Source organism: Cervus canadensis, chromosome 3 (assembly GCF_019320065.1).
Source record: "Cervus canadensis isolate Bull #8, Minnesota chromosome 3, ASM1932006v1, whole genome shotgun sequence".
NCBI classification, from domain to species: domain Eukaryota; kingdom Metazoa; phylum Chordata; class Mammalia; order Artiodactyla; family Cervidae; genus Cervus; species Cervus canadensis.
In genome coordinates, this window is record NC_057388.1 from 49,181,193 (window position 1) to 49,194,457 (window position 13,265).

At 38.4% G+C, this 13,265-nt stretch overlaps 1 protein-coding gene across 1 annotated transcript in view; it reads right to left on the reverse strand.

Moving 5' to 3' along the window:
* Window positions 1-3,429: 3,429 nt before the first annotated feature.
* Window positions 3,430-13,265, reverse strand: part of TES (testin LIM domain protein) — a 55,400-nt gene continuing 45,564 nt past the window's right edge. Inside the window, exons 5-7 of the mRNA XM_043463130.1 lie at window positions 12,970-13,185; window positions 12,406-12,564; window positions 3,430-4,679 (exon numbers count right to left, since the gene is read on the reverse strand). Coding sequence (XP_043319065.1) covers window positions 4,491-4,679; window positions 12,406-12,564; window positions 12,970-13,185 — 564 coding nt within the window. The 3' untranslated portion in view covers window positions 3,430-4,490. The remainder of the gene's footprint in view (window positions 4,680-12,405; window positions 12,565-12,969; window positions 13,186-13,265) is intronic.

Below are 13,265 nucleotides of genomic sequence, written 5' to 3' on the forward strand. Positions count from 1 at the left end.
TGCATCTCCTGCTACTCCTGCATTGCAGGTGGATTTTTACCACTGAGCCACCAGGGGAAGCCCATACCTTTAAGTATATGGACCTTTGTCAGCAAAGTGATGTCTCTGCTTTTTAATACGCTGTCTAGGTTTGTCATTGCTTTTCTTCCAAGGAGCAAGTGTCTTTTAATTTCGTAGCTGCAGCCACCATCCACGGTGATTTGAGAGCCCAGGAAAATAAAACCTGCCACTGTCTCTACTTTTTCCCCATCTATTTGTCATGAAGTGATGGGACCAGATGCCATTCAAATGTTTTTTGAAAGTTGTTTTAAGCCAGCTTTTTCACTTTCCTCTTTAACCCTAATCAAGAGGCTGTTTAGTTCCTCTTTATCTTCTGCCATTAGGGTGATATCATCTGCGTGTCTGGGTGTGTTCTTTCTCCCAGCAATCTTGATTCCAGCTTGTGATTCATCCAGCCTCGCATTTCACATGACGTACTCTGCATGTAAGTTAAATAAAGTGACAATATACAGCCTTGACATACTCCTTTCCCAATTTTGAAGTCACTGTTCTTGGTGACTTCAATATATTTGTAGATGTCCAATCACACTCAGGCCTGTTATTCTCTAGACTCCTCAAATCCAACAATCTTTCCTCTGTCCTACTCAGTATAACTGCAAGGAGAGAGAGGATCAGTGGGACTTAGCCAGGTCTCCAGACTCCTAACTCCAACCCTCCTTTGAACTACGCCATGATGCTTTCAAAGTTAGTCACTACTTGGGAACATCAATTCAAATGTTTCTACATTCAATAATGGCTGGCTCTAGTAAAGATAACTGGGTACAAGTTGTTTGTGTTATTGTCTGAAGGTCAAGATATCCTGGGGAAAAGTATCACTGAAGAAAAATCAATAGTCTCCTTTAAAAATGTCAGCATAAAATGCCATTCAAAACAATATGAAAGGTTAATGATGTCTTGAGGGTTTCAAAATACATTATCAGATTAAATAGAAGCTACAATGACATGTTTTCAGCCCACAAAGAGACAAAATACTTAGCTAAAGCTATTTAAACATCTAGTAAATACATGAAAAAGAAATCTCATTAATCAAGCAAGAATATGTTTTAGGTTGTTTGCTCAAAACACACCCATGTACCCCAGTGAGTCCTTTCATGTATGTGAATATCCAGTTCAATGTTAAGAGTTCTCATTGAGCACTCAAATTGGGAGAGGTCAGGGAGGGGCACAACATATCTAGCAAGAATGTGTGGTAAAGTGCTATTTTATGGAGACATTGATGGAGTCATAAGTTTTCTGAGGAATTAAGTGAACAGCCAGAAGACAAGTTCAGATATGCCAGGGCATCTTAAGACAAAGGCTTAATGCTCATCTTGGGCTGTGGTGTCTCTTTGGTAACCATGGTGAAGTTGGATGAGCTTAAACACTTCATGTTGAAAATTCCTTAAGAATGAGTCAGGAATGAATCTCTCGCCTTTGGTGAAATTGGGCTGAAATACTTCAAAGTCAGATTTGGAAATCTGTGCTTGAAGACTTCAGAGTCACAGAAATTTCAGCTAAAGTTGATTAAAAGGAAAAACAACCTTCAGCCCCTCATTTAAAAAAAAAAATTTTCTTTTAAAATAAAAAAGACACCATACCAAAAAGTATGACTAGTCCCTTGAGCAACTTGTATTTCTTAAAGGGACTGGATAACAAAAATACACTAATTTCTTAAAAAATTACAACTGTATTCAAAAGTTGAGAGCAAAATCCTTCTGCTTAGAGATGAATACATGTGCCCTCAGTCATGTCTGACCCTTCGAGACAATCTGGACTGCAGCCTGCCAGGCTCCTCTGTCCATGGAATTCTCCAGGCAAGATTATGGGAGTGGGCTGCCATTTCCTACTCCAGGGAATCTTCTCAACCCAGGGATCAAACCTGCATCTCCTGCACTGGTAGGAGGATTCTTTACCACTGAGCCACCTGGGAAGCCCTTAAAAGATGAATAGGATATGCAAATTCTGTGATGAGTTCATGATTAGTCATTCTAATATGTCTGCTTCTTCCAATAAGGATGATAAATGTATTACTTCAATATACTCCACCAACTGATGTGTCAAAATCTTTCGAACTTCCTGGGTCTCAGGAAAGAAATATCTCCCTTCTCTTTCTGCATCTAACATTGCTGTTCTTACTGTTGAACAGGTGAATAAGAGGGGAAAATTAATTTATTTTCTTACTGTATGTGGTAACTTTATTGTGTGGTTGATATCCCAGTATTCTGTCCCTCCTGATCTAGTCCATTTCAGGCTAAGGGTCTCTCAACTGCTAATTATCAATACAGAGACATGTTACTCAAATGCCTGCTATATTGAGTACAAAAAAGGGATAAGCTATATATTTGAAAAATATAACTTAAATGGGATTTGGATGATAGAAATATCCATTTATTGACCCCATAGGAAGTAAGTAGGCTAAAAGGTTATTCTTCATATCTATTTTTGAAGGAGAAAATGCACACATTCAGATAGAAATATTACTTTCTTATCTTTTCCCCATTGCAAGCGAAGGATTTAATGCTGGCACCTGTATCAAGTAAGCCATTATTTAGAATTGAAGTCAATGCAAAATATAAAGTGATGATTATATAAAATGGGGTGACCATATCCTAAGTGCTAGAGAAAAGGAAAATCTTATAGAATCTAGTAACCATCTTACTCTCTTGTTAAGTGCTTAAACGGCAAAGTATTCGAAGAACATTTAAAAAAAAATGTAATGAACAATGAAAATGGTTCACATTCTCTTGCATTACATTTCATTACAGTTCATTCTATTGTACTACAAGGCCAAAGTAAAACTAAGTCAGGGTAATGAATCAAAACAAAGGTTCTGTATTTCTCAGGCAAAGTAGTTTCTTCTTCCAGGAAATGCCTAATATTCATGCAATCAGTATCTCAGGTAGTGAGTGATGGATTTAGCCAAATTTCTTGAGCCTCTACATCTCCTTGGAGAAGGAAATGGCAACCCACTCCGGTATTCTTGCCTAGAGAATCCTGTGGACAGAGGAGCCTGGTGGGCTGCTGATAAGGTCGTATAGAGTCGGATGCGACTGAAGTGACTTAGCAGCAGCAGCAGACTTACCTCAAAAGAATGTAGCTTTCCCAACTTCAATTAAAACGACACTTTCTTTTTTCTGAAAGAAAAAACTCGTACACGACTTGAAAACCAACTATTTAAATGCTTTCACTTATTATGAAGTTTCATAAAACTTATCCCTTCACCATAATGAAAAGTCTAGTTTCTGTCCTGTTTCATCAGGAAGTAGCCCTTATGTATCAGGTTATTTTTTATCCTTGGAAACACTGCCCCCTGCTGTAACAAATGCTTAATTGCAGAAGGATTTTTTTCGCTCTCAAATGAAAAAGATACAAAAAATAAAGGTATAATTATTAAAGTGAAAGAGACTTTATTTTGAATAATAATACATATATCATTCATTACATTTAACTTTCATAGTGCATAGCTATGTATGGAAGTAGAAAAGGAAAAATAAACATTAGAAATACCTAAGGAAGGAAGTATACAGGCAAAGAAGCCATTTGTTATATATCCACGAACAGGCATTATATCATAGGACAGTATCCATTAGAAAAGAATGGAAACCATGCAAAAAGTTTATTTAAACCACACAGCCAAGTGCAAAGAGTACAAGTTATAGTTTCTTGGATACAAAAAAAGTATACATGTTCTTTGGATTAAAAATATAACATAAATGAGTGGCTTGCCAAAAATCATCTATAGAAGTAAAAAGTGTGGAAGCCACATGTGACAATAAAATATTCAAGGCCACAAATGGAGGTCATCAGCTTACAAAGAGAATATTGAGAGGTAGAGCAGATTAAAAAAATAGAGATACGCAGTAAAGCCATTTCTGCCTAAGTTAGGAAATAGCAAATGCATAGACATTAAAATGATAACAGTTCTTCATATTATGCTGCATTTCTATTTTCTCTGTCAAAAGAATTCACTGTGTATTACTACAAAATTCAGCGAATAAGATGAGGCAATAAACGTAGAGCCCTGGCATTAGGGCAAGTTTAATTTCCTTTTCATTTTATACAAGAAGGGAAAAAGAATATAGAACATGAAATGCTCATCTTTCCATTCAAACACTAACTTTTAAGTTTTCATATATACTGTGTTTGGCACAAAGAAGGTAGGAATATGAAGATATTAAACTCAAGCTTCCAACTCAAAAGATTTTACGTCTGGAAAGCCAAAGAAAGGTAAAATTCTTTACCATTTTAAAAATTAAATGCTTAAAGCAGGTTTTAAAAATTGAGATGCAAAAATTTGGTTAGGAAAAACAGCAAAGAAAGATACGGAACAAATTTCCTGGTTTCCTTTATAGTTTCTTTTTTTTTCCTTTTATTTTTCCAAATTGCATTTTACAGTAGAAATGCAGACCACTCTGGATAGCTAGGGCTCAATATTGCTTGGTGCTCTCCTCTTAAGACATCATCTTCTTACACTCCACTGAGCAGAAAACCATCCCTTCTACTGGCATGAACTTCTGCCCAATGAGACACCTGCTGCAGCAGGAACACAGAAAGCACTCCGTGGACGCGTGCCAGCTGAAGTTGTTGTAGGTCACCCGCTGCACTTCGGGGTCGATGGCGTTGTGGCATCCTTGACATACCTGTTAAGGTGGTTATACAAAGAAGAGAAAAGCATGAGAGATCAAACTGTGATGGGAACATTTTCATGCTAGAAGAGTACATTTCTTTAGATGGCAAAATAAACCAAGAATGACAACCTCAAAGATACACAACTGAGAATGACCTTCTAGCTAACCTTCATAGCTATATGCGGAGCATGCGAGAAATAACAGGTGAAGTCCAAACAGCACTTGATGCTTCTAAGATAAACCATGGGTGTTCAAGGCAGAAAGTCTTGAAGTTCCAAAGCAGTGTGTTCGGTTCCAGTGTATCTATTAGATTGTATATTAGCAGTTATATATTTTTTTAAGTTTTATGATTTTTCCTAGATCACAAATGCTGGCAAGAACAATAGGTACTCTCATTCATTGCTGGTGGGAATGCAAAATGTTTCAACTCATGTGGAAGACAGTTTGGCTGTTTCTTATAATAAAACTAAGCATACTTTAATCATATACTCCAGCAGTCATGCTCTTTGGTATTTATCTAAATGACTTGAAAACTTATGTCCACAAAGAAACCTGCACATGATGCTTTAACTGTAATTGCCAAAATCTGGGAGCAACCAGGATGTCCATCAGTGGGTAAATGGATAAAGAAACTATAACACATTCATACTTCTTAGAGCTAAAAAGACATGAGCTATCATGTCATGGAGGAAATGCACATTACTAAGTGAAAGAAGCTAATCTGGAAAAGCTATATGCTATATGATTCCAGCTATATGACATTCTAGCAAAGGCAAAACTACAGAGAAAATAAAAAGACCATTGATGGCTAGGGGTATGGAGTAGGAGACAGGCAGGTTGAAGAGATGAATAGGCAGAGCACAGAGGGCTTATAGGCCAGTAAAAATATTCTCTATGATATTACAATAATGGATATATGCCATTTGTCCAAACCAGAGAACACACAACATCAAGAGTGAACTCTAAGCTAAATTATGGACTTTCGGTGATTACGATATGTCCATGTAGATTCATCCTTATTAAAAAATGTTAACACTCTAGTGAGTGATGTTGATAATGCACAAGGCAATGCATGTGTGAGAGTAGGGAATATATGGGAAATCTCTGTATTTCCCTCTTAATTTTGTTATAAACCTAAAACTGCTCTAAAAAAGTCTTTTTTAAAATGATTTTTTTTCCTCATTCACTAAAGCTCTGAAGTGATAATTTTACCAGTCTTACCTATGACACGTGAGATGATTAACACTACTAATTTCTAGACAGCAGTAAGTGAAAATCTGGAGAAGGGAATGGCAACCCACTCCAGTATTCTTGCCTGGAGAATCCCATGGACAGAGGAGCCTGGCGGGCTACAGTCCACGGGGTCGCAAAGAGTCGGACACGATTGAAGTGACTTAGCACACACAAGTGAAAACTATGTTCAAAGTAATTCAGGACTCAATCAAAAATACTGACAGTGTTTGAGAATAATTAGTGTGCACTAAAAATATCTCTTCTGTCATGTCATAATTTATGTGAAATCAAATATCATGGAATATTAGCACTTATATTCCATATGCCATTCAGTATGTTATGTACAGATAAATATGAGATATACACATCCACACCCACAAACACACATAATTTTCTTCTTTAGCTGAACATGTTTAGCAAGAAAATAAATGAATAATTGGCATTATCACAGCAGAAGACGAAACTACCCAACTGAGAGCTCCAAAACATTAGATAGTTCATATGCCTTCTTGTTTATATGTGTTATGAATGAAACTGCCCTGCCTAATATTCTTGTTTTAAATATTTTATAACAAGTGAGGAAACCAGTAAGATTGTCCATAATTACATAAAAGTGGCTAATCTTCTGCACTCTTGGTCTCTTAATGTGATTGTCAGGAATTCGTGTGTGATGAAGGTGGATGGGTTGAGGAGGGTCACAGGTGTGTAACTGCCACTCACTGGGTGAACTGAATTAACATGTGGTGTGAGGCCTTGGTATAGATATCCATTTCAGACCTGCAATATAGTAACATTTTCTATATTTTTAGATAACTACAAGGTTTCTAATTACAGAGACTGTAACTCCTTATCTCACAATTTATGTCAACCCAGTCTTCCCTGAGAAGCAGGGGAGATCATTGAATGATCGATCCTGAATACAACAAAAATGACTTTTGATTACAATGACTCCTAATCTACAGCTGCACCATGCAAGCAATGGCTTTTGTATAGCTTTGTAATTCACTTAGAATGTTGCCCTTTGTTGTTTTCACACTCAATTTTTTATTCCCCTGATTTTAGATCATGATCTACCCTCTGTATCTCAGCCCTTTAATAATATTTTTAGATCATTTTATAGTCTTTCAAAACTCACATTTTCACTGCAATTTTTTAAAAGTGATAAATACTGTTCTATGTACAATTAAGGAAACTGCTTTGGAAAAAAATTTAACATACTAAATAGCAGTAACAGGCAAATTTGGAGTACAATTTGGAGTACAGAATGAAGCAGGGCAAAGGCTAATAGAGTTCTGCCAAGAGAAAGCACTGGTCATAGCAAACACCCTCTTCCAACAATGGAAAAGGAGACTGTACACATGGACATCACCAGATGGTCAATACCGAAATCAGATTGATTACATTCTTTGCAGCCAAAGATGGAGAAGCTCTATACAGTCAGCAAAAACAAGACCAGGAGTTGACTGCAGCTCAGATCATGAACTCCTTATTGCCAAATTCAGACTTAAATTGAAGAAAGTGGGAAAAACCACTAGACCATTCAGATATGACCTAAATCAAATCCCTTATGACTATACAGTGGAAGTGAGAAATAGATTTAAAGGACTAGATCTGATAGACAGCATGCCTGATGGACTATGGATGGAGGTTTGTGACAGTGTACAGGAGACAGGAATCAAGACCATCCCCAAGAAAAAGAAATGCAAAAAAGCAAAATGGCTGTCTGAGGAGGCCTTACAAATAGCTGTGAAAAGAAGTGAAAAGCAATGGAGAAAAGAAAAGATATTCCCATTTGAATGCAGAATTAATAGCAAGGAGAGATATGAAAGCCTTCCTCAGCGATCAATGCAAAGAAATAGAGGAAAACAACAGAATGGGAAAGACTAGAGATCTCTTCAAGAAATTAGAGATACCAAGGGAATGTTTCATGCAAAGATGGGCTCAATAAAGGACGGAAAAGGTATGGACTTAACAGAAACAGAAGATATTAAGAAGAGGTGGCAAGAATACACAGAAGAACTATACAAAAAAGATCTTCATGACCCAGATAATCACGATGGTGTGATCACTCACACTCACCTGGAGCCAGACATCCTGGAATGTGAAGTCAAGTGGGACTTAGGAAGCATCACTACAAACAAAGCTAGTGGAGGTGATGAAATTCCAGGAGCTATTTCAAATCCTGAAAGATGATGCTGTGAAAGTGCTGCACTCGCTACGTCAGCAAATTTGGAAAACTCAGCATGGCCACAGGACTAGAAAAGGTCAGTTTTTATTCCAATCCCAAAGAAAGGCAATGCCAAAAAATGCTCAAATTACCCCACAATTACACTCATCTCACACACTAGTAAAGTAATGCTCAAAATTCTTCAAGCCAGGCTTCAGCAATACATGAACCATGAACTTCCAGATGTTCAAGCTGGTTTTAGAAAAGGCAGAGGAACCAGAGATCAAATTGCCAACATCCGCTGGATCATCGAAAAGGCAAGAGAGTTCCAAAAAAACATCTATTTCTGCTTTCAAGTCAAAGCCTTTGACTGTGTGGATCACAATAAACTGTGGAAAATTCTGAAAGAGATGGGAATACCAGACCACCTGACCTGCCTCTTGAGAAACCTGTATGCTGGTCAGGAAGCAACAGTTAGAACTGGACATGAACCAACAGACTGGTTCCAAATAGGAAAAGGAGTACGTCAAGGCTGTATATTGTCACCCTGCTTATTTAACTTATATGCCGAGTACATCATAAGAAACGCTGGGCTGGAGGAAGCACAAGCTGGAATCAAGATTGCCGGGAGAAATATCAATAACCTCAGATATGCAGATGACACCACCCTTATGGCAGAAAGTGAAGAGGAACTGAAAAGCCTCTTGATGAAATGAAAGAGGAGAGTGAAAAAGTTGGCTTAAAGCTCAACATTCAGAAAACTAAAATCATGGCATCCGGTCCCATCACTTCATGGCAAATAGATGGGGAAACAGTGGGAACCGTGGCTGACTTTATTTTTTGGGGCTCCCAAATCAGTGCAGATAGTGATTGCAGCCATGAAATTAAAAGATGCTTACTCCTTGGAAGGAAAGTTATGACCAACCTAGACAGCATATTAAAAAACAGAGACATTACTTTGCCAACAAAAGTCCGTCTAGTCAAGGCTATGGTTTTTCCAGTAGTCATGCATGGATGTGAGAGCTGGACTATAAAGAAAGCTGAGCGCCAAAGAATTGATGCTTTTGAACTGTGGTGTTGGAGAAGACTCTTGAGAGTCCCTTGGACTGCAAGGAGATCCAACCAGTCCATCCTAAAGATCAGTCTTGGGTGTTCATTGGAAAGACTGATGTTGAAGCTGAAGCTCCAATACTTTGGCCACCTGATGTGAAGAGATGACTTATTTGAAAAGACCCTGATGATGGGAAAGATTGAGGGAAGGAGAAGAAGGGGACAACAGAGGATGAGATGTTTGGATGGCATCACTGACTCAATGGACATGAGTTTGGGTAGACTCCGGGAGTTGATGATGAACAGGGAGGCCTGGTGTGCTGCGGTATGGTGTCGCAAAGAGTTGGACATGACTGAGTTACTGAACTGAACTGAACTAGCATAGAATGTAGGGTTTGTGCACTTCAAAAAATGTAGGTTTATTAATAATTTGATTGCCATTCATCCCCAAATCTGACATGTCCCCAAGTAAAAACTACCGATCCACATCCCTAATTCTTCATAAATCTGAAAGCTGCCCAGGAATCAACTAAGGGTCTGGAGCCTCCAGGACCAGTCAGGGAGTTGATGGACTTCATTCACCACACTATGCTTGATATTTGTTTATCCTGAATTCTTAATTAAACTGCTAATAATCCAATATGTTATTATTTCCTTCAATTCCTCCTACTTCTTTTACTTATTTCTATATACATTATAAAATTTAAAAATTGATAATGATGCTTGCTCTCGAGCAGAAGGAGCCTGTGAAATCTCAGAGATGTGAAATCTTGGAGTGGCCATTTGAGACTGGAATTCCAGAAACCATGCAGAGACAAACTAAGTGTATTTCCCACTTTCCTCCTTCCAGGTTAATTTTTCCTTCAGAAAAGTCCTTTTTTGAGTTGAGGTTTTAGCTTCAGGTCTAAAAATAATTATATTCTCACTCCTTTTTTTTTTTTTAATTAAAAGATCTAAGCAGATCAATGCCCAGAACTAGACAATCTTCCAATTTTTCTAACCTTTAGCATGCTGCTATCACCTAAGTTTTGTTCAGGTGATGAATATTCATTTTAGTATTAAGCATGTGGCAATAAGTGTATCTTATTGAGAAAGTACACCTTCTAAAATAAATCATGCCATATTATAAAGCTAAATAATTTAGAGTTTCTGGCATTCTCTCTGTAGTTATTCATCTCCAATAACTACTGCAAAGTAATGGAGAGAAGCTTGCAATAATAACAAAGTAGCTTCGTCTGTTAAAAGCTTTATTCTATAAATATGAGTGTCTGCTGTGTTCTAGTGTTGAAAATAGAACAGAAAAGAAGCAGACAAAATCCCTGCCCTCATGGCGTTTACATTCTAGTCCTTAAGGCCAAGGTAACACATCATACAGTGAAGTGCATATTATAGTAATCCTCTTCTCTAGAGAAACTGTTACAACTACATTCAGGGAAGCATTTTTTTAAGCTAAATAATCTATTAGACTGTATGGTAATTCAACATCTTATCCTCAGATATACAGAGGGTCCATGTTGACCCTCAAAGAAAATGAGAAACGTTAAAACACAAGTCAGTCACTCAGACATTTCCTAAGTGCAAACACTGAGGGTATGAAATAGAGGGAAGCTCTGTGCTCCAGGTATTTACAGTCTGGTGGAGGAGACAGATGAGTGATACTGACAGTCACACATGTGGGCAAGTACGCAAAGAGCCCCAAGGGAACAGACATCCTGCCTAGCCAGAGAGGAAGGGGTGCAACGTGGGCAGGGAATCAGGAAAGGTGTTCTGAAAAAGTTAAGCTTGAACTGAGTCTGGAGGAGTGTGCAGGCATAATCAGGTAAAACAGAGAGGGGATGCTCTGGCAACCCAGTGGTTAGGACCTAGGGATTTTACTGCCAGGGGCCCGGGTTCAGTCCCTGGTCAGGGAACTAACAGCCCACAAGTCACGAGGCACAGCCAAAAATTAATAAATAAATAAAAACAGAACAGGAAGATACATCAGACAAAGGAATGAGTGTTAGCAGAAGACAAAGACCAGTATAAACTACAAAATGCAGGTCCCTTGGGAAATGGTATGATTTGGGTTAGGTAACTAGTAGGGTAGCCTGGCCTGCTGCAGTCCACAGGATCACAGAGTTGGACACGACTGAACAACTAGTAAAAGTGGCTGGACAGGTAAGAAGGGGCTGGATCTATTAAGTAAAGGCTTGATGATCAGACCTGCGTTTTAGAAAGATTATCTTCCATCATTATGGAAAGTAGCTTTGAACAAGAAGAATGGAAGTGGGGAGGCCAAATTTGAGGTCGCTATAATAGTCAAAATGACAAAAAAATAAAGCTCTGAAGTGGAGTAGTTGTGCCTGTGAGAACCTGAGATACACTGATGAGGCAGAGCTGATAGAAAACGAGAGCTGATCGATTATATCTGAGGGCAATGGGTAAAGGCTGAAAATTGGCACTGACACCAAAACTTCTTAACCTTATTTTCATATTAATAATATCATACTCCTAGAACTATATAAGTATGTCATTATACTCCTCAGCCAGGAGTCTCCTCTAGTTGATAGTTCAGGGAGATCTTTAGTACTTATTTACCTGCGTATAAAGTAAACATCTATCCTTTTAATATTCCTGGATTATAAACTTTACATATGTGGTCAACTCTTTATCTACTCTTTATCTATCTCTGGGCCATCACGCAATAGAAGCTCTGTGTAAGCATGGTAGATTTTATACATATACATATATGTGTGTGTCTGTGTGTGTGTATATACACATATATATATACTTTCACATTAAATATTTGAGTGTTTGGCTTATGCAAATAAACATGCAAGTCAAATTTTGTTCTGAAATTTTGTTTCACATATATATTAATTCAGTGAGGGTTTAAGAAAGGGCACTGTACAATCTCCAGATAGCAAAAAGAAAGCCACAGTGCGTGATCTGGTAACATGAACAGAAACATAAACATTCAAATAGAGCTAAGGCATATGAACAGTCTCTAAAAACCTTAATTTAAGTGAAAGCTGATCTGTATGATGAGAATCAATCTTACTCCCATTAAGGAATTTTTCTGGTGGAGATTTGGTTATCAAGTAGCACTTTATAGTGTAAACTGCACATACAGAATCTTGAGGTGGTTCATCCTAGTCAACGCATGTACTGTTTTTGAATTACCTGGATTTTAACACCCTATGGTAGAATTCGCCTGTTTCCTACTTGAGAGTAGTACTTTCTGTCTCTCCTTTGTAAGAGACTTAAATAAAGCAGGTCAAGGCTACCGAATCCCAGGATGTCTCTTACCACAGCATGGTTCTTCACATAACAGGGTTTGCACACAGGCTTGTCATTGACCATCACGTATATTTCCCCGGCTAGGATGTTGTCACAGTCAAAGCAGCAGAAGTGTTTCAGATGCCAGTTTTGGTTTTCTGCCTGGGTATACTCATTACTGAATATCAGCTAGGAAGAGAATAAAAATAAGATCAATCATGTTTTTTCCTTTTTGCTTCAAATGACCAAGCTACGTTCTTTACACAACAGATTTAGAACCACAAGGAACATCAATCTACTTTTGGGGGTTTGAAGTCTGAAGATAACCTAAAGCTTGAACTTGCATGATTACATGGTTTAGTTCAAATCAATGTTTTAGGTATCTGGACAGTCTTCATTTGTCAACACAATTAACATGGGCATTCAGAATGACTGAAACGTTTTTTCATTCAACTTCTTTGGATGTAAATAAAGCACACGATACTGGGTTAATTCATTCTGCCTTCTCGCTAAGGGAGGCCTGGTTAGCATGGTGAGGGAACCACAGGGAGATGCAGAAGGGCGCCTGCATGCAGGTGGCCCTCGAGAACGCACCTCGTCACAGCCAGCGCACCGGGGTCTCTCACTGTCGCAGTAGTGTCTGCCGCAGTACAGCCTGCCACTCTTCCAGAAATAAATCATGTCGACCAGGAGCTCATGGCAGGTACTGCAGACGAAACAAGCTGGGTGCCACAGTTTATCATATCCGGCCCTTTCGGCATAGATGGCTGGGTCTCCCTCCTTCATACTCAGTTTGCAGCAGTAGCAGGACTGAAAGGGAAAGCAGCCAAAACAATCTAGTCACCCAAGACCGGCACTTCTCATCAACAGTTCTGGTAGGAACTCAGAGG